The 19,001-nt window shown below is 56.7% G+C and overlaps 7 protein-coding genes and 1 non-coding gene across 8 annotated transcripts; 1 reads left to right on the top strand and 7 right to left on the bottom strand.

Annotated features, from left to right (window-relative positions):
• Nucleotides 1–116: 116 nt before the first annotated feature.
• On the bottom strand, nucleotides 117–901 carry ATEG_02497 (uncharacterized protein; the record flags this gene model as incomplete). The annotated part of the gene is made up of 2 exons (XM_001211675.1): nucleotides 117–408; nucleotides 531–901. 2 exons carry the CDS (start codon nucleotides 899–901, stop codon nucleotides 117–119), a joined length of 663 nt encoding a protein of 220 aa, XP_001211675.1.
• Nucleotides 902–2,352: 1,451 nt separating this feature from the next.
• On the bottom strand, nucleotides 2,353–4,486 carry ATEG_02496 (S53 family peptidase; the record flags this gene model as incomplete). The annotated part of the gene is made up of 5 exons (XM_001211674.1): nucleotides 2,353–3,523; nucleotides 3,635–3,668; nucleotides 3,728–3,918; nucleotides 3,969–4,232; nucleotides 4,278–4,486. The coding sequence occupies 5 exons, from the start codon at nucleotides 4,484–4,486 to the stop codon at nucleotides 2,353–2,355; spliced, it is 1,869 nt and encodes a 622-aa protein (XP_001211674.1).
• A 967-nt stretch (nucleotides 4,487–5,453) lies between these two features.
• fos-1 (sensor histidine kinase/response regulator Fos-1/TcsA) lies at nucleotides 5,454–7,970 on the bottom strand (the record flags this gene model as incomplete). Its single annotated transcript, XM_001211673.1, has 4 exons — nucleotides 5,454–5,485; nucleotides 5,559–5,604; nucleotides 5,798–5,860; nucleotides 5,904–7,970. 4 exons carry the CDS (start codon nucleotides 7,968–7,970, stop codon nucleotides 5,454–5,456), a joined length of 2,208 nt encoding a protein of 735 aa, XP_001211673.1.
• A 482-nt stretch (nucleotides 7,971–8,452) lies between these two features.
• Nucleotides 8,453–9,569, bottom strand: ATEG_02494 (FAD-dependent oxidoreductase; the record flags this gene model as incomplete). Its single annotated transcript, XM_001211672.1, has 2 exons — nucleotides 8,453–9,133; nucleotides 9,192–9,569. The coding sequence occupies 2 exons, from the start codon at nucleotides 9,567–9,569 to the stop codon at nucleotides 8,453–8,455; spliced, it is 1,059 nt and encodes a 352-aa protein (XP_001211672.1).
• A 599-nt stretch (nucleotides 9,570–10,168) lies between these two features.
• ATEG_10443 lies at nucleotides 10,169–10,307 on the bottom strand. Its single transcript has one exon. It is a non-coding gene; the product is annotated as a tRNA-Tyr (tRNA).
• Nucleotides 10,308–11,076: 769 nt separating this feature from the next.
• optF (small oligopeptide transporter, OPT family) lies at nucleotides 11,077–13,312 on the top strand (the record flags this gene model as incomplete). The annotated part of the gene is made up of 5 exons (XM_001211671.1): nucleotides 11,077–11,154; nucleotides 11,273–11,452; nucleotides 11,510–13,052; nucleotides 13,100–13,193; nucleotides 13,267–13,312. 5 exons carry the CDS (start codon nucleotides 11,077–11,079, stop codon nucleotides 13,310–13,312), a joined length of 1,941 nt encoding a protein of 646 aa, XP_001211671.1.
• A 433-nt stretch (nucleotides 13,313–13,745) lies between these two features.
• ATEG_02492 (YdeI/OmpD-associated family protein) lies at nucleotides 13,746–14,078 on the bottom strand (the record flags this gene model as incomplete). The annotated part of the gene is made up of 1 exon (XM_001211670.1): nucleotides 13,746–14,078. The coding sequence occupies one exon, from the start codon at nucleotides 14,076–14,078 to the stop codon at nucleotides 13,746–13,748; it is 333 nt and encodes a 110-aa protein (XP_001211670.1).
• Nucleotides 14,079–14,629: 551 nt separating this feature from the next.
• Nucleotides 14,630–18,262, bottom strand: ATEG_02491 (uncharacterized protein; the record flags this gene model as incomplete). The annotated part of the gene is made up of 3 exons (XM_001211669.1): nucleotides 14,630–16,085; nucleotides 16,175–16,898; nucleotides 16,951–18,262. The coding sequence occupies 3 exons, from the start codon at nucleotides 18,260–18,262 to the stop codon at nucleotides 14,630–14,632; spliced, it is 3,492 nt and encodes a 1,163-aa protein (XP_001211669.1).
• Between the last annotated feature and the right edge of the window lie 739 nt (nucleotides 18,263–19,001).

Here is a 19,001-nt window from a genome sequence, read left to right as displayed (position 1 = left end):
TCAACAGGATAGATACTGTAACAATAGGGACACTTTGGTGATTCTGACGTTCTCCTTGGAACCCTTTAACCAGAATTGATATGATCACCTCTCGGAACACCTTTCACCTTCCACGACTATACACTTTCTGCCACCAATCGCCGTTGGTTTCTAGAGGGCCGCCGCTCTGTCATCGGGCACGATGCGACGATCTCGAACACGAGGATGTGGCCAGTGGCCTGCAGCAGAAGAAACCGCAGCCGATTCGGCGTGCGTACTGGCGCTAAGGCTTGTCCGTTGGCATCGAGCGGGCGGATCTCCTCAATCCCCTCCTTGTAATCGCAGTCCATCTTAAGGAACTGCGTCCATAATTCAAAAGAGACATGCTCAGGCGGAATCGGTTCGTTGTGGGCGAGCGGTATCCCCGGACTAACAAGGAGTCGAGATAGAGTCTCCCCAATGATTTCGAGGCTACCTGCCCGCCGCACTTGGATAATGACATTGGGGATTGAGTTCCCCATCGCGGGGGTCAGAGGAGACGGGTCCGCCACTGGTGCTGGTGATGGCGGTTGTTGGGGGCTCGAGAGTTGTTCGGGATGGCTAGAGACAGTTTCATCAAACGCGAGGCCAAGTTGCTTCGGAGTTTAATGTATGCCTGATAGAGGGCATTCAGGGCAGCATCGGGGCCATCCTCGTAGCCATAGCGGACGAATGGGGGGAATTGGTATTCTTCGATAGCCTCCGTCAGAATCCGAATGATCTCATCCCTGCCGCTGCGAGTACTGGGCTGTCTCATGCCCGGATACAGCTCATGTAGACGCAAGAGAGTCTCTCGGGCGAGTTGGCGATCAGATTCACTATGGGGCGGGAATGATTCCCATTGATAGTGCTCGCCCTTTGAGGGATAACTTCTGCGTCGCATGGTGGATGGGAAAGGTAGAGACGAGGTGAAAGGCGGATAGGGAAGAGAGGAGTCGAATATCGATCGAGGGTGGAAAAGTGGAAGAGCAAGAATGAGAAGGCTGGAGTGTGGTAAAGAGCTCTACATTCACTGCCGTCTTCTGTTTCTGTTACAGAAAGGAACGTCCATCCCTCCTTGGCTTCTTTTACCCTCCCCCTTTGTACTGTAAAATAGGGTGTTTTTACGAAGAATTCGTCTTCATCATTCTAGTGGGACTTAATGGGCAGTCAGTGATGGCCTAGATGACTGCTGTTCTTATAACAGTGGCTCAATAGGGTTAACGGTATACCTATGTTCAGTGGTGAGTCTACCTAATAATATGTACTCGGTAATAGCTAGATAATAAGCACCTGAAGCGGGCTATCGGTTTTTGTTATTGTATAAGTATAGTTATAAGCGGAGTTGCAAGTGACTTGTTGAAAGAGCTGCGATATGTATACCTATCTACGGAGTATAGAAGTATGGACAACTCTATACATCTTCTACCACTGGCGGTAACCTCGCATTCTCTTACAAACATCTCCATACCCCTAGTTATAGATAAAGCAGCAAAAACGTTGCTCATCAGTCATATTGACGAAGATGACTGTACATGAGAATGCGTTCTATCTTTAGATCGATCAATACGAGCTTCATCTTTACCCAAACAGGAAAATGAGCAACACCCGCCCATTTCGCCCCATAAACCACCCGTCCAGCTCCAATCAAGCCTGTCTAAGCGTTCTTAGATGTCTTCAGCCTTGCGCTCCTCGTATATCTCCACCAGGGCACATATAAGAGCCTCCCTTTCCCAATACTCCATACACTTCCATCTCCATTCTACACCCTCTCTATACATCCCACACACGTCAACCCAGTCCATCATCCAAAACAACCAAAATGAAACTGAACATCCTCCTCTCCACCGCACCCCTCGCCCTATCCGCAGCAGCAGCAGCCGCGTCCCTCAACACCCGCGACGACGCCGCGCTGGCCGCCCGCGCCGCCACCCTCTGCGGCTCCGGCTACAAGCTCGACCGGGCCATCCCGCTGCCCAAGGGCACAGAGCCGAGCCAGCGCCTCGCGACGCTGTACTCGTACATCGGCGACCACGGCTGTCTCATCCTCGACAACAACGTCGGCAAGGCGCAGTACATGGATCTGAAGTTGTGCGAGTGGGACGGCACCAACTGCAAGAGGGACACGGGGCATTATAGCCAGTATGCGGGGCCGGTGTATCTGGATAATTTTGCGTGTGCGAAGGTGACGGCGCGCATGGGGAGCAGCTCGGGGAGCTTATATGTGGATTATAAGAGTGATACGGTGTTTCCGTGTGAGTAGGAGATAGATATTATCTGTCTTGTACGATGCTGTCTGAGATCGTACCGTCATCAGAGCATTGCCAATTACATACATGCATACATACATCATCGCTACATGCTCATAAACACATCCAGCAACTTGGGGTAGTTCGGGGTCCCCAATCCGGTGACTGGATCCCACCCCTTGGCGGCGGAGAATCCCTTGGTCCCGCAGCCCTCGTTATTGCCAGACGTCACGTCGAAGAAGGCCTCCGGATGCGCGTACAGCACCGGGTTCACAAACCCGACGGTCGACTTGCCCGCCGCCAGCCGCTCCTCGTTGATGCGCGTCAAAAGCGCGGCGAACACCGGTGCCGCCGCCGACGTGCCCCCGATCAACTGCGGCGTCCCACTAGTGAAGACGAGCACGTTGTCGCCGATGGCGGCGACGTCGGGGTACCCGCGGCCGATGCGGTTGTAGATGCCGCCGTTGGCGGCGAAGCTGGCGTTGTTGACCGTCTCGTAGTACGGGTAGCCCGGGTCCGCGGTCTGGAAGTACTGCTCGACGGCATCCTTCTGGTAGTCCGGGCGCTCGTAGATGTTGCTGAACCCGCCGCCCGACGCGAAGCTGCTCGTCGCGACCTCCTGGTGGTCCTCGGCGTTGCTGCCCGACGGGATCACCGTGCTGCCGGCCGTCGTGAGGTACGGACATGTCGCGGGGAAGCCCGGCGCGAACACCTTGTTGTCCGTGCCGAGACAGTTGCCCGGGGTGGGCGCGCCGTTGCGGCCCGCCACGCCCGAGTCGCCGCTGGCCACCACCACCGAGACGCCCTGCAGACCGAGCTTCATCCACTCCTGGCACTGGCGCCGCTGGTACTGGATCGGCAGGCTGGCCTCCCAGCCGCCGTACGAGATCGAGATCACGTTGGTCGGCTTGTACACGCCGCACTGCAGCTGGCCCTTGTAGCCGCCCTCGGCCGGGTCCGGGTACGACGGGTCCAGCGGCGAGGTCTCGCCGCAGTAGGAGCCGTCGATCGCGTAAAGGAAGTTGTTCAGGAACCCCTCAAAGGTGTAGTTGTTTTGGTACACCGTGTCGTCGGTCTGGAAGAGGACCGAGTTCTGGGGCCAGATCAGAGGGTACGAGATCTGGAAGTCCAGGTTGGATTCGGGGCCAGCGCTCAGCACATTCGTGGGAGCCTTGGCACCATCAATCGCCCGGAGTTCAGGGTGTGTGCCGTCGGGAATATCGCTGCGCTGGTTAGCGGGCGTGTGTGGACAGGAGAGGTCAGCCGGGTAGCACATACTGCGCAACACTCGCAAAGAACAGATCGAGATCGTCCTGCGAGTAGACATCGCCCAGACTCTCAAAAATACCCAGCTCATTGCCCTTGGTAGACTTGGTACCATCACTGACATTGTACATGGCTGGAAAGTCAGCACGGGAAAGACTAGATAAAGTGGGGACGAGACATACTCTTGATGCAATCAGGCGTCACGACAACATCACAGAACGACAGCATATCTCCCAGGAGAAGATCCAAAGACATGGTCACCGGGCGGAGGATAGGAGGAAGAACGCCAAACAGGTCCTTGTCGACACTGCGCTTATCCACGCGAGACACATCACGGACTTCCAGCTCTTTGATACCGGGCGTGATGTAGTCGATGTGGTGCTGGATTGACTCAGGAACGTGGTACCTACATCTCCGTTAGTGCCCGGTCATGCAACGAAACTAAGGCGTGCTCACTCTCGACAAGCTACGTGCGAGCGACCAGTGCCCGAATGCGAGTAGAGATAGTACTTGGTGCGGAAGAGTTTCTCTACCTCCGCCGCATCGGCGTCGAACTGCAACCACTGTTTGTTGACGGACTGGGAGATCCGATCGGCCGAGATGCCCGCCGACTCCAGCCAGGCGCGGACATCGTCCACGCTCTTTTGCGATGGCGCGAACAGCTCATGGACCTCTTCCGCAGAGAGGTGTTGACCGTACCGAGCAGACTCGGGGTGGGACCTAGACAGTCAGCGACATACCATCAGGGGAATAGAAACGACATACACTTCCATGAGAAGGTCATGGCCACGGTCAAGATTGGACTGGCTCAGACCGATGCGCATGGGCAGGATGGTACTCCCATCCAAGGGCTTCTCCGCACCCCATTCAGCAGGAAGGAAATCACGGCGTTCATGGACGACATAGTCCAAAGGGGCGGGAGCAGCGAGCACGCTGGCGGCGATAGCTCCCAGAAAAAGAAATGAGCGCCTCATTCTCTCTGCTAGGTCTGATCAGTGGCAAAGAGATAAGGGTCAGATTGAGACCAGCAGGGGATACCTGCGTCTCATATACCCCATCCCCGGTCCATCCTCGCACAACTCCCGTTCCCCGCTCAGGAGATGCAAGCAAGAACAAGTGATCATGCAAGAAAATCACTATCTGAGCGTAGTGTCTAGTACAACAAGCCAGTGGAGCTAGAGCCGAAAAAGGGACAGGCGAGCTTATCCTTGCCGTCGTCCGGGGTGCGATCTACCCGCGAGACTACCATGATTGGGTCACTAAGTCGGGCTGGCTGGGGTCTTCGAGTGGGTATGAGGGAAACTATTTGGAGTTATGCCACCAACGGAGTCGGCTCAATCCAGTAGGAAACTGCCGCCTAGCCACAGATGATCCAAACAAGACCATCTGTGTAACACGGAGATTGTTCGGTGTGACACTGATTGAATCTCTCCAGGAACCACGATTCAGGCACCAGCCAGGAACTGAATAGCTTACCGGGGTCCGTGGGGGAGACCTCGGAGCTGCCGACATGAACCACGAGAAGACCATGTGAAGCCGCAACTTAAGCTTTGGGGATAGACTTGGACTGCGGGGGAAAGGAGGAGATATGACGGATTGTCCTCTCTCTCGGCGCCAGCCCGTGGATGAGCCGGTGGGACTTGTGTTCTTTGTCGATTATCCCAATTTCTCACCTCGAACCTATCGTCATCATCAACCCGACTGTCGACACCGGGGGATAACGGGCGCTCACCGACTCATCACGGCGGACGGGCAGACCCCCTGATAGCGCTATGATAACAACGTTGGCAACGGACGAACCCCACCGACGATCGGGAGGAGAACGAGGTGATCAGCCTCGTGGGATCATCCGTCCCTGTTCTCCTGAATGGATCCTCTGTAGAAAATGCCGGCTGAGGCGTTGTTTTGGTCGAACCGGCACATGGCTGCAGGCAAATAACTCTATCTCTCGGGTGCACAGGCTGGATTATCGCCTATATCTTGCTTACATAGTCGACAGGGATGTTTGGAGGAGAATAATTTCTTCGATTGATGAAGTCCTGGTACATGTTTGTGGACGTAGGACGAGGCTATCGGAGGTAGCTCTCGCCGTCTATAGTCAGGTAGTATCAGATAATACACTGTTGCGGGGGTTCCGTGCCCCGTCAATCATCCAAAAAGGCCTGCTGTCCAGGAATTGGTAAATGTCGGGTACGCTGTCGATGCATATCAACGCGTTGTATCAACTTGGTGGGAGATCGTCGCAGTGTCTGCCGTCCCATCCCAAGTCTGTTGAGTTTTCTAACCTCGGCATAGAGGTCGCTCGAATGTGAATCCAGTAACTGTAATGTTAGTCCCAACTCACGTCCCTATCCATTTCAGCAGCACCCGTAAAAGGGCGCTGCGATGGACCGGCTTTGCGATATAATCATTCATCCCCTTGGCCAGATACAGTTCCGCATCGCCCTTCAGCGCATTCCCCGTGAGCGCAATAATCGGCACATCCGCATTGATGCGGCGAATCCGCGATGTCGCCTCCATCCCATCCATGACAGGCATGTTGATATCCATCAGCACGGCGTTAAACGACAGCGGCGTCTGCTGGATCAGTCGCACTGCCTCGGCGCCATCCCACGCCGCATCGATCCGCTCAAATCCAAAGCTCTGCAGCAATTTCAGCATCACCATGTGGTTGACCAGGTTATCCTCGACCAGGAGGATATGTTTACGGGGCGCGATCTCCCGTATCGCCGCCGTAAGGTCTGCCCCGTCAGACAGCGGTGGACGGGGATTCGGGCGTTCCAGTTTCCCTGACGCGCTGGGCTCTATGGCACTCATCGTCGCGGTGAACCAAAACATGCTCCCTGGGCCTTCTGGGTTTGGCTGGTATCCCACCGTGCCGTCCATCAACTCCGCTAGGCTCTTGCAGATCGAGAGCCCCAATCCAGTGCCTTGATAGTGACGCACGCTGGCGTCAGCAAATCGTGTGAACGGCGTGAAGAGCGTGTTGATTGCGGTGTCTGGGACACCGACACCAGAATCGGTCACTTCAGTCCGAATACGATATGCGGATGGGATCTTCTCGTTGTCACTGTCGTCGCTGGTCTTGTCCTTCGTGTCGGTGTCGTCGTCTTCGACTGCAGTATATGATAAGGAAAGTTTGATATAACCTTTCTCAGTGAATTTCACAGCGTTACCCAGCAGGTTCTGCAGCACCTGGCGGAAGCGCAAGGGGTCCCCCTGGAGGTTAGTCGGAAATCCCGGTTGGAACGAGCATGTCAGCTCGACATCTGGGTTCAGACCGGAGCGACAATTTCGCACAACAGCGTCCACAATTGTTTCCGCCTTCACCACGTCGGAATTGAGCGAGAACGACCCCGACGACAGCTTGGAGTAGTCCAACACGTCGTTAATTACCTGCAACAGGATGGACGTCGAGTCTTCCATGATGGCGGCGTACTCGCGCTGCTGGTCGGTCAACTCCGTCCCAGTCAGCATCGTCAGAGCCAACAGCATGCCGTTCATGGGCGTGCGAATCTCATGGCTCATATTCGCGAGGAAATCCGTCTTCATCTTGGACGATTCCTCAAACGCGGCGATCATACGCGCCTCCGCGGCCTTCCGCTCAGTCAGGTCACGTGTCACCTTCACGAAGCCAACATGTCGACCAAACTGGTAGATCGGCGTGATCATGACGTTCGCCCAGAATCGCGACCCATCCTGGCGATAGCGCCAGCCCTCATCCTCCATCTTCCCCTCGCGCAGGCACACGGCCAACCCGCGGCCTGGTTTGCCATTGCGACGGTCCTCGGGGCCGTAGAAGACGGAAAAATGACGACCGATGATCTCGGGGGCGGTGTATCCTTTCAGAATGGCGGCACCTGAATTCCAGGTGACGATGTTGCCCTTGGTATCCAGCATGAAGATGGCGTAATCCTTGACGGTGTCGACGAGGATCTTGTAGGTCTCGTTGACGTAGGCGTGCTGGTGGTCCGCCGCATGTAGGTGGTCCATGGTGATGTTGTTGGCCTCCAGGATGATATAGAGAAGCTCGGACTCGTCGAAGATGGGTATGACGCGCAGGCGGAAGAAGGCCCCGATCTCGCCGCAGTGAATGTCTTCGACCGTCTGGATGTCTTTCGTGGCGACTGCGGCGTGTAGGGCCCCGTAGATGGTCGCGATATCGGGGACGGGAATGGCGTGGGGAGGCAGGTCGCTAATGCAGGCGTGCAACAAGCCATCCCTGGATTGTCCGGAAAAGGCCAGATGGCTGTTTGAAACCTCGACGATACACCAGGAGGGGTCCAAAACAATAGTGGGAATGGGAGTGTAGCGATAGATGCGACTGAGGGCGGGATCATAGCTGTTCTTCGAGCGGAGTTTGTCGACCTCGCGCGCAAGCTGTTTCAGATTCAGCTCCTCGTCGGCAGGAGGCGTGGTGACGAGCGCTGCGGAGGCTTCCTTATTGGAGCCCAGCATGATGCCTGACTGCTGAGGGGATGGTGGGATGGAGAGAGAAGGACGGATCTCGCCATGGGAGAGAAGGGGTTGAGGATGTGTAGTGTTTTCTCCGGGAGGACCAGAAGGGCCTGGACGTGGTGCACCCATGGACAGACGACCGAGAGAGAGGGTCAAGCGACGTCATTCGAGTGACTTCGACCATGGTGGTGGGCTCACGCTGTTGCAGGTATCTCCTGTGTTTCTCGTTGGTCGGCTTGGGTGTCCGGCGCATGCGGGGCCACGGGTCCACTCCGGCCGGCTTTTTTTACAGCTGATTCATCTACCTGATTTGCGCTCGTCCAACGTGACTCGTTCTAGGTAAACTACCTTACTCCGTAAACTCCCTGTACGGAGTAGGCTTCTTCCCCGTCCAAAGGGAATCGTTTCCGACAACTCGCCATTGTCCACAAAAGGAAATCTCGTCACGACTGGTAATTCTGTAATAGGTAGGAGTTCCCTGCTCATACCACGGCTCGTTTCTCAGCGTCCTGAACCATCTGCAGCACAGCATCCGCCACTCCATAAGAGAACGCATATCCGCCACCCCCAAATCCATACGCCGACACCACCATGCGTTGACCGATCTCTTGCGAGTCCAACCGAAAGCCACCGTCACGTGATGGGCGAATACCGACGATATAACTCAGCGTATCTGGCGGTGGATTCTCGGGGACCACGTCGGGGGCCAGACGGTGCGCCCGCGCAATCTCATCCCGAGCGATTTCCGGGTCGGGGTCGGGCGATACGTTGTCTCGTTGTTTCACGCCTCCCAGCACTACGGCCTGGGACAACGGGCGAGGGATGATGTAGGTGTACTCCAGACCGTTCCGGAAGAACGATGTCCCCGTGAGATCCGTCCGGTACAACACATTCTGGCCGCGGTCCGGGTAACAGGCACTGTCCTGGACGTCGCGGAGGTACTTGCTGCCGAGACCGCTGGCGTTGACGAAGATGGACGACTGCGGAAACATCTCAAACAGCTCCTGCAGGGACTCGACTCGTTTCCGAATGAATTGACCGCCGAGTGCCCGGATCTTTCGGCCCAGGTAGGGCATATGTAAGGTCGGGTCCGTGACGATTGTGTCGTAAGACCATCCAGCGCTGAAATGGGGCGGGTACTCCTCCGGACTGAGCTCCCGGAACTACAAACAATTCTCTTTTTAGTATCAGCGTGAACTAAAAAGTCCTGTGTGACCTTACGTTAGAACAGACCGTCCTTCCCCACATCGATGAATCTGGTCCTGGAGGCTGCTCCAGATACTCCAGTCCGTGTACGATGCACACCCCAGAGTCGGGGTCCTCCAGGGCCATGCGGCGCAGGTGTCGATGAGACCTGGCCTGGAGATAGCGATGTTCGGGTGATATCCCGCCTGCGGCATGCCAGGCGGCTCCGGCCCAGGCGGAGGCGTAGAAGATGTCCTGGTCTCCCGGCAGGAACTCGGCCACGATGACCACGGAAAATCCATCGAGAAGGAGCTGACGGGCTGCAGCACAGCCAATGATTCCGGCTCCGAGGATAACGACCTGGCGCTGGGGGTATGGCACGCTTGTGCTGGTCTGGCCTGCGAGGCGGTCCATGATGATTTGGATGACCGGATTCTCACTGATCAAGGTAGCCTAGAGATAGCCAGAGAAAGTTCCCGAGGAACAGGAAGAAAACAACCCGAGGGGGAGGGCAATCAGGGATAACCAGATAACCAGGTCTCGAGGCCGTCGGTTTTATCTACGCCCCAGGAGATTCGCCGAGTGCCGCGTGGACTTTGGTGCATGATAGTATAGTGCAGGGGCGAGTGGAGAGAGCCCCCTCTCTGCGGAATAGCTTCAGGCAAGACGGTCGGCTCTACCCGCTGGGATGGAAGTTCATAGTATGGGCTTGATCGGACGGGCGGGTCATGCCGACAATGGGGTTTGATATTAGATCGATAAGGATCGCGTAATGGAGGGGGGATGGAGGGGGGATGGTGTCGTAGAGATACAGTGGTTGATATATATACTCTGTAATCGATGGTGATGCAGTTTCTCTCCATCTTTTGTAAAACAGGATTGTGGAAGTTTAAACGAGCTATGTGATAAAGAATTGTAGGGTATATTAAGATTAACAAAACAAGAAAACAATAGCGATCAAAAACGTGGATTCCATGAAGCCAATCGAGTAGTAGAAAAGCAAAAAAAGATGTTGACGAGAGTGGGATTTGAACCCACGCCCCTTTCGAGACTGGAACCTTACTCCAGCTGAGTGGTTGTTAGTGATTTGTTTTGGTGCGAGAGATGATGTAATGGGCTACTAACCGCCTTAGACCGCTCGGCCATCTCGCCGTTGTTGAAGGAATGGCCAAGGAAAGGTTTATATTCTAGTCTTCCACGCGACTAATTATATCTTCAAACGACTAGTTATGCACCATGACCGAACCAAGACAACCCCTACGTTTAATCCATGCCTGTGTACTTTTGTACAAGACGGAATAATATCTTATTTGACTATACTTCAGTAGTAATCATGTCTCACATACATACACAGTAAAGACCCTTGCATGACCGTGATAAGATTGATCATGATAGACTTTGACACAAGCTTAAAGCAAATTCTCCGCTACCTTACGGCGTACATCTTCTCTTCTTTCTTTTCTCTTTCTGAACTCCAGACGTCTCCTGTCCACATCGTCGGTAACTCTTGCAGCTCCCATGGCTCGCGCAGGGGATTCTTGCGCCCACTGGACGAGCCACCGTCTGGTGGATCCTGTCGTCGCAATCAAAGTTCAACGATTTTTTAGTCGAGTCTTGTTTTGCCGCCGCGTGGCTGTCGCTTTGCTCGTATGATTGCTGATGCCTGTCAGCCAGAATCCCCTTCTGCTCTGCCTCATCCGACCCGACTGACTGGTTCTCAGGATGACCTCCGTCTCCATGATTCACATTGGATTGGCGTGAAAACCTTCCGATCGTCACTGTTCATCTCATCTCATCAATCTAATCCCAACGTGCACTGACGGACCCCTGAGGATGACCGTCCCGGGTGCGACTGCAGGTCTCCTGAAACCGTCTTCACTAGTGTGATACTACTTGTATAGAACCGCCTCACCAAACGACCATGCCCAATCCTTTTCGGGAGAGGCATCTGGGTTCCGCTGAAGATCTCGAGGACAAATCCCGACCTTCCTCCATTCAGGTGGGTGTGAATCGTATGATCGTGCTGGCTGCCCCAGACGGTGGACACGACGATCCCCTTGAGCATGGAAGAGTCCCGCTAATTTAGTTCGCTGCTTCAACAGGGCGATATCGACCAGGATTCCCCAACCAATGATCCCCCGGCCATCCTCTTGGATCGGGATGCAGCCAAAATCCTTCCCTATGAGGCCGACAATTCTCCCTTCCCCGAAGTGCGTGCGGTCGTCAAACCCACCGACGATGTCTCGACTCCCGTCAACACCGTGCGTATGTGGTTCATTGGCATGGTCTTTACCATTGTAGGCATCCCATGCCCCATGATAAGCATTGTTATATGATAGGCTCACCTCGCACAGGTCGGGAGTGGCTTGAACCAGTTCTTCAGTCTGCGCCAGCCCAGTGTCACCATCAGCGCCCTCGTCGCCCAACTGGTCGCCTATCCGGTCGGATGTGCCTGGGCGCGCTGGGTGCCGTTGGGTTGGTGGAACCCGGATCGTTACTTCAATATCAAAGAACATGCCCTGATCACCATCATGGCCAATGTCTCCTTCGGATCCGCCGCCGCGACCCAGATCATCGAGGCCATGGTCAAGTTCTACCACATGCCCTCCCAGGGCGGATTTGAAATCCTCCTGGTCATCACCACGCAGATGTTCAGTTTTGGTCTGGCCGGTCTCGCCTCGCGCTGGCTCGTGGGCCCGGCGTCCATGATCTGGCCGCAAGTGCTGTCCAATGCCGCCCTGTTGTCGACTCTGCACTCGCGCACCAACTTCGTCGCAGATGGCTGGTCAATCCCGCGCCTCCGCTTCTTCCTCCTTGTCCTCATCGGCGGTATTGCGTGGTACTTCCTCCCCGGGTATCTTTTCACCGGACTGAGTACCTTCACGTTCGTCTGCTGGATCGCGCCGCACAATGTCGTCCTCAACCAGCTGTTCGGCCAGAAGACTGGTCTGGGCATGTCGGTCTTGACCTTTGACTGGGCGCAGGTCGTCTATGCCAACCAGAGCCCTCTGTTGGTCCCGTTCTGGGCGGGACTGAACGTCATGGGCTCCTTCGCCCTATTCTTCTGGCTCCTCTGCCCCATTCTCTACTACACCAACACCTGGTACGCAGCCTATCTCCCTATGCTGAGCCCGGACACTTTCGACAACAGGGGCCGACCCTACGATACCCGGCGCGTCCTGCGTCCGGACGCCTCCGTCGACCCAGACGCCTACCGCGCCTACTCCCCCATGTTCCTCCCCATCGGCTACGCCGTCACCTACGGCGTTGCGTTCGCCAATCTGACGGGCATCTTCGTGCACATCGGCCTATACCACGGCCGCGACCTGTGGGACCAGTGGCACGGCCGCTATCAACAGGACATCCATGCACGGCTCATGCGGGCCTATCGCGACGTGCCGTGGTGGTGGTTCGTCGGCGTCACGGTGCTGATGTTCGCGCTCAGCGTCGTCACCAACGAAGTGTGGGACACCGGCCTGCCGGCGTGGGCGGTGCTGCTCGCCTTCCTCCTGCCCATGTTGTACTTTGTGCCCATTGCCATCATCAAGGCCGTCACGAACATCTCCAGCAACCAGCTGAACCTGATCACCGAGTTCATCGGCGGCTACGCCTTCCTCGGCCGGCCCGTCGCCAACATGGCCTTCAAGTTCTACGGCTACGTCGCCGTCTCCCAGGGCTTGGAGTTTGTCGCCGACATGAAACTCGCCCATTACATGCACATCGCCCCGCGCACGCTCTTCGTCGCCCAAGGCCTGGCCACGCTCGTCGGCGCCGTCGTGCAGTGCGGCGTGACCGTCTTCATGCTCACGCGTATCGAGGGGATCTGCCAGCCCGACGCCCCGGGGGGTTTCTCCTGTCCGCATGGACATGTGACGTATTCTTCCTCGTTGATATGGGGTGCGTCCCCTCCCTCTACACTTGATGCACGGAACTGACCAATGTAGGCGCTCTTGGCCCGGCCCGCAACTTCTCCCCGGGCCAACTCTACGGCAATCTCCTGTGGTTCTTCCTCGCCGGCCCCGCCGTCGTGCTCATCACGTATGTGCTCAGCCGTCGCTGGAAAATCTTCAATTACCTCTCTTGGCCCGTGGCGTTTGGCGCGATGAGCCAGGTACCCCCAGCCACGGGAATCAGCTTCTCCTCCTGGTGGCTGGTGAATGTCATTTTCAATGGGATTATCAAGCGGCGGAAGCCGGCCTGGTGGTCCAAATACAGTTCGTCTTCCCATCCTCTGGAATATTTCCATGCTAACATCTGCAGACTACGTCCTCTCAGCTGCGCTCGATTCCGGCGTCGCCGTCGCTACAGTGTTCATCTTCTTCTGTATCATGCTGCCTGCCGGGCAGCTTATCTGGTGGGGCAATACGGTGTTTATGAAGACGGCGGATGGCAGGGGGACGCCCTGGCGGCCGTTGCCAGAGGAGGGGTTCTTTGGGCCGAGGACGTGGGAGTAATGGTACTTACACTGCTTGTAAATAGGCATATACCGGTAATAGATGATACATTCATATCCTATATACTTGTGGAATTGGCATTGTCTGACCGACAAGCCCAGTCGATGACGCAGTCCCACAACCCAAGACAGCAAATCTACTCCATCCTTCGTCTAGACTGCAGATCCTTCTCACCGGGCTCCCTCTCCCTCTTCCTCTTCTCCGTCGAACCCGTCTGTGGCTGACCCTGCACCAACCTCTCCACCAGCGCAGCAACATACCTCGCCCTGCTCCGCACAGGCGCCATCTGCACCCTCAACAAAGCCCCATACCTCTCCCCGCGGGCCATCCCCTCGAACGCCTCCACCGCACCAGGCGCCGCCTTCAACGCCGCCTCCAAATCGCCCGGAACCGTGACCCCGTCATACGCGCGGTCCCAGCGTCCATCCGCCTTGGCCGCCTCCACCTGCGCCAGCCCCGCGGGCCGCATGCGGCCCTCGGCCAGCAGGCGCGTCGCGGTGGTGACGTTCTTCTTCGACCAGAGGCTCCGCGGCCGCCGCGGTGTGAACCGCATCAGCCATGAGACGTCGTCGTGGGATTTGCTGCGGCCGTCGATCCAGCCGAAGCAGAGGGCCGTTTCGACTGCTGAGGCGGCGGTGAGGGTGGGGCTGGGAGTACCGGGGGATTTGGATTTGGATTTTTTGGTGAGCCGGAGCCAGATTCCGGGGGTTGTGGTGTGAGCGTGTTCGAGGAAGGCTTCGAGTTCTGTCGCGGTGGTGAAGGTGTGGATGGGGAGGTCTGTGGGGAGGGGTTGTGGCATTGTGCTGGTTATGGTTGTAGGTTGTAGGTTGAGGGATGGGATGGGAGGAGATAGGAGGGCTTGGAGGATTATGCAGGTCATCATCATGTGATCGTGCATGGTCTACTCTAAGTCTATAGATTCTTCTATCCTGCCATCGTGATTATATAGTAGTGTCTTGGTGGTAAGGCTGGAATAGCACGCTTGCCCGAGTATATCAACACATCAGATAGAGTAGGTGGTTACACCCCCCTCACCTCCCTCCCCTTGACAAACACTCGCACCATGTTGCGATCATCCCCCGTCATCAAGAACTTCTCAAACACCGTCTCGAGCGAATCCTCCTCCTCCACTGGCGTCATGACCCCATCGACCTCATCGCCCGTTCTCACCAGCACCGCATCAAACTCCATCCCCACCGCAAAACGCCCAACCTTCTCCGCCAGCCCACACACCCTCGCCCCGCCCGCCGTCGCCAGATAGAACCCTTCCGCAAGAGACAGCGGCTTGTCGCGGCCCTCCGTCTGCGTCTCCCTCGCCACGCTCACCATAAACGCCATGCGCATGACATCCAGCATCGACGACGAAAACCCACCCCCACAGTCCGTCCCCAGACCCACCTTCATCCCCCGCGCCAGATACTCCCGCACAGGCGCCACCATGAACTCGTCCATGGTAGTATTGGGCACGGGGCAATGCGCGATCCCACAGTCCAGCGCCTGCACGCGGTCCATCTCCCGCGGCGACAGGTAGATCGCATGCGCCAGCACGCACCGCGAGTTGAGCAGCCCAAACGACTCGTACAGCGCCGTCTCGTCCTGCACCCCGGGGAACAGGCTGCGCGTGAACGCCATCTCCTGCCGCGACTCGTTGAAGTGCGTCTGGATGGGCAGCGCGCGGTACTCGTCGCGCGCCGCAAGCTCGCCCAGCGCCCGGAGCAGCCCGTCCGAGCAGCTGATCGCGAACCGCGGCGTGATCACCGGTGTGACGAGGCCGTGCTCGGCGTCCAGCGCGCGCACCGCCCGGATGACGTGCTCCGTGTCGGAGACCGAGGCCGCCGCCGACTCGTCGACGTACCAGTCGACCGCGTGCCGGTCCATGTTGCATTTGCCCAGCAGGGCGCGCTGTCCCAGCGCGAGACACGTCTCGGCCAGGATGACCGTTGCCGAGGCTTGCCGCGAACTGTAGTAGCAGGCTGTCGTGACGCCCTGTTTGAGGCCGCCGCTCACGCACGAGCGGAAGAGTCGCCGCGCGTAGGCGTCGTCGCTGCAGCGCGCTTCATGCGCGAACGTGATCCCCTCCAGCCAGTTGAGCAGTGGGATGCCCCGGCCCACGCCGCGTTGACTCCATTGGGGAGCGTGAATGTGGGTGTCGATGAATCCGGGAATGAGGAACTCGGCGGGCGAAAGGATGGTGGTTGGGCAGCTGGTGGTGGTGTGGTTGTGCGTGGCCAGGAGAGATTGGATGGAGGATTCGGGGGTCTGCGGATGGAGTCCCTCTATTTTGCCATGTTGGTCAATTATGATCAATGTGTTGGGGAGGTATTCGATTGTCGATGGGTTGAGCGAATGGATTAACGTGCCATAGAAGGCCTGGGGGTGCAGAGTTGGCGACATGAAGGTTTGATGGAGGGAAGAGGACGAAGTGGAAGTGGACAAATTGATAAGCTGATAGGGTATGCGGGGTAATGCATGTACACTCTAGAAACAATAATAAAATAAGTACACGAACGAAACCACCATCAGAGGGTATAAAACGTCGCCATCTCCTCCTGAAACCAATCGTACGAATAGAACAATTGTTCGGCCATGGACGGATCCATCACGGGAATATTGCCTGACCCGTCCACCAGCAGCACGTCGTCCAGCACCGGGGCCAGCGGGACCGGCGGCGCCACCAGCATATGGGGTTGCGATTGTGACTGCGATAATGGTGGAGGCGCCGGGGGTTGGCTTTGCGGTGGAGGCTGGGGCTGATATGCCACCAGATGGCTGAAGATCGTCGTGCTTTGTTGACGGAATGTCTCCGCCAGACGTTCCACCCCCGGCCGCCGTTTGCCAAACTCCTCCATCAGGACGACAACCGCTTGGATCCCCCGGCGCATGGTCTGGTCATCCGGTTGCCAGGGTGGCGCTTGACCGTCCTGTATCGCGCGCAAGTTCTGATGCAGACACCACAGGATCGTGATGCCGGCGAAGTAGATCTGGCTCAGCGTCAACCAGATCCACTTCAATTTGCCTACCGAGTAGCTGTCCCAGTACGACCGAATCACCTGGATGCTCGCGTCGCCACAGCTGATAATGCTCAGAGTATCTGGCGTCGGGTTCCGTGGACTCGGTCGGTACATGAGCAGTACTGTCGTCGCAAATAGATAGTCGTAGTAGCTTGTAGAGTAGAGGAGGGCGGGAGGGTATACGGGAGCCGCGCGTCGCCAATCGTCCAGCTCCTGTCGGAAATGGCGCAGCGTGGCGGTGACTTCGGATGAAAGGGGTGGGGGCTGATTGTTGTACACTGGAGCATGTCCGTCAGTCGCAATTCCTCCTTCAAGTCCCGGATCACTCACGATATCGGTAGATGCGCGAAAAGATCCGACGTAGTCGCACCACCTGCACTGGAATGGTCATGGCACTCGACCCGGGCGCCTCGGTCCAGTCCTCGTTGAACTCGCGTGGCAACCCCACGGTGATGTCCTCGTCCGCTAAGCCAAGAGGTCGTCCTAACGTGCTGGCGATCAGTCGGTCCAGATTGTACAGACTCCAGAAGGCCCGTTTAGCCATCTCCTCTTCCACCAAACTGGCAGCGGGTCGCGCTTTGTGCAGCCCCAGACTGGTGGCCAGCCGCAGTGCGGTACCCAACACATGCCACACGCTCGGACCGCTTGTTGCAAACATTGTATACAAGGCCATACTTAGCAACGCGCGGACGGCCGCCAGGTCCTCATTCTGCAATGCCATCGGAAACGTCTCCTGACTGGCCCGATAGAACTCGATGGCCTGTGCGCCGTCGGCCGACCCGATGATGAGCGAGATGGCGATAGTGATGTGGTAGGTATAGTGGACCTCCGGGGCAACGACGCTGTCGGAGGTATAAAGCGATCGCAACTGCGCGAGGAAATCCCCGCGATGGAGAAAGGGATATTGATAGCCCATACTATCGAAGTACTGTGCGGCTACGCGTTCCGCCTCCGCCAGCGAGGCGAGTCGCAGCACGCGCGGGGTCGAGGCGACGGGACGAGCCACGGACGGTCGACGATGCTCCAGCTGGTCGCGGAAGATCTCGCCGACATTGGGCAATTCGGGTCCCACGGCGGATGGAGACGAGGTAGACGGGCTGGAGGTGACGCCTCCCGCGGCCGTCCCCGGCGCCGTGCGGGAGAGGTTGTCCCGGGTCATCATCAAGGCCGGCACCTGGTACCACCAGTCCGGGTCGCCCTCGCCATCGAGCGGCGTCCCCGTGGGCCGATCGGCGACAGAGATGCCCGTCTTCCGGCGCACCACTTCTTCGAGCCATCGGACACGATTTTGAAGAGTTTCCAGCTGATCACGAGGGACGGAGGCGCTGGCGACCTGAGGGCCGGGTGGTGGAATGGTACATCGCACGCCGGCGCGCGTACAGGCGGAACAATTGGGATAACGAAAGTCACATTTCTTCTTGCGTTTGCGACAGAAATCGCAGGCGGTGGAGACTCTTTTGCTTCGGACGGGGCCCGAGGAGGAAGTTGTTGTTGTTGTGGTGGTGGTGGTGTTGGGGCTGGAGAGGATGGAGGTGGAGGAGATGAGCGGGGGTGCAGCAGCAGCAGCAGCAGCGGGCGACGGCAGGGTATCGAGTCGAAACTTGCCCAGTTGATGACGGAAGTCGGAATCTCGGTGTGTCATGATAGAGAGGAGAGGAAGGGCCAAGCAAGGCGGCTCGAACCGCAGGCCATCATATCGGAAGTTGGAGAGTTGGAGAGAGAAGAGGAGAATTGATCAGGAGGAGAAGTGGAGTGCCAATTAAACTTGGCTTTACCGCGCCACCGGAGGCCTACTACTAAGTATAGTACGGAGTAGGTTGAGCGTTACCAGGCCTGATAAGGGTGTTAATTCAAGAATATTATACAGTATACCTGTATGGAATAGACAATTTGTTTAAGAAGTTGCCTGTATTAGGTCAGATTAGAGTATAGAGGTAACTAGAGTATTCTCGTATTCTGTGCTGTCCGTGCAGATTGCTCTGAGGCATGGGACAACTAGGTATACTGTACATATACAGGTAGTATGCTCTGGTGATAGCTTCCATTACGATAAAAACGTAAATACTGAGAATACTCAGTGAGACACCAGGCACAGTCAGAAATTAATTAATCACATTAGTCTATAACTAAACCGCACGGTGATGCAAATTATCTCATAGAAATCTGACGCACTGCCTCAGGCCACAAGGCTGACTCGGCCCCAATTTGGATGGCGCTGGACAACATCTTTCTTTTGAACAGCAGGAATTCCTTTCATTTCCTTTTCTCTCCGTTTCTCTGCTCCCCTCCCTCTTATGAACAGAGCCAGGGCGCTCCTTAACACAGAACACCCCGTACAGTCATCTCTGCTGAATGCGGAGATGCCAAGCGACTGGATCCGG

This window comes from Aspergillus terreus, genomic scaffold (assembly GCF_000149615.1).
Source record: "Aspergillus terreus NIH2624 scaffold_3 genomic scaffold, whole genome shotgun sequence".
In the NCBI taxonomy this organism is placed as follows: domain Eukaryota; kingdom Fungi; phylum Ascomycota; class Eurotiomycetes; order Eurotiales; family Aspergillaceae; genus Aspergillus; species Aspergillus terreus.
The sequence above is the reverse complement of the archived record's forward strand: the minus strand, read 5'-3'. Positions and strand labels throughout refer to the sequence as shown.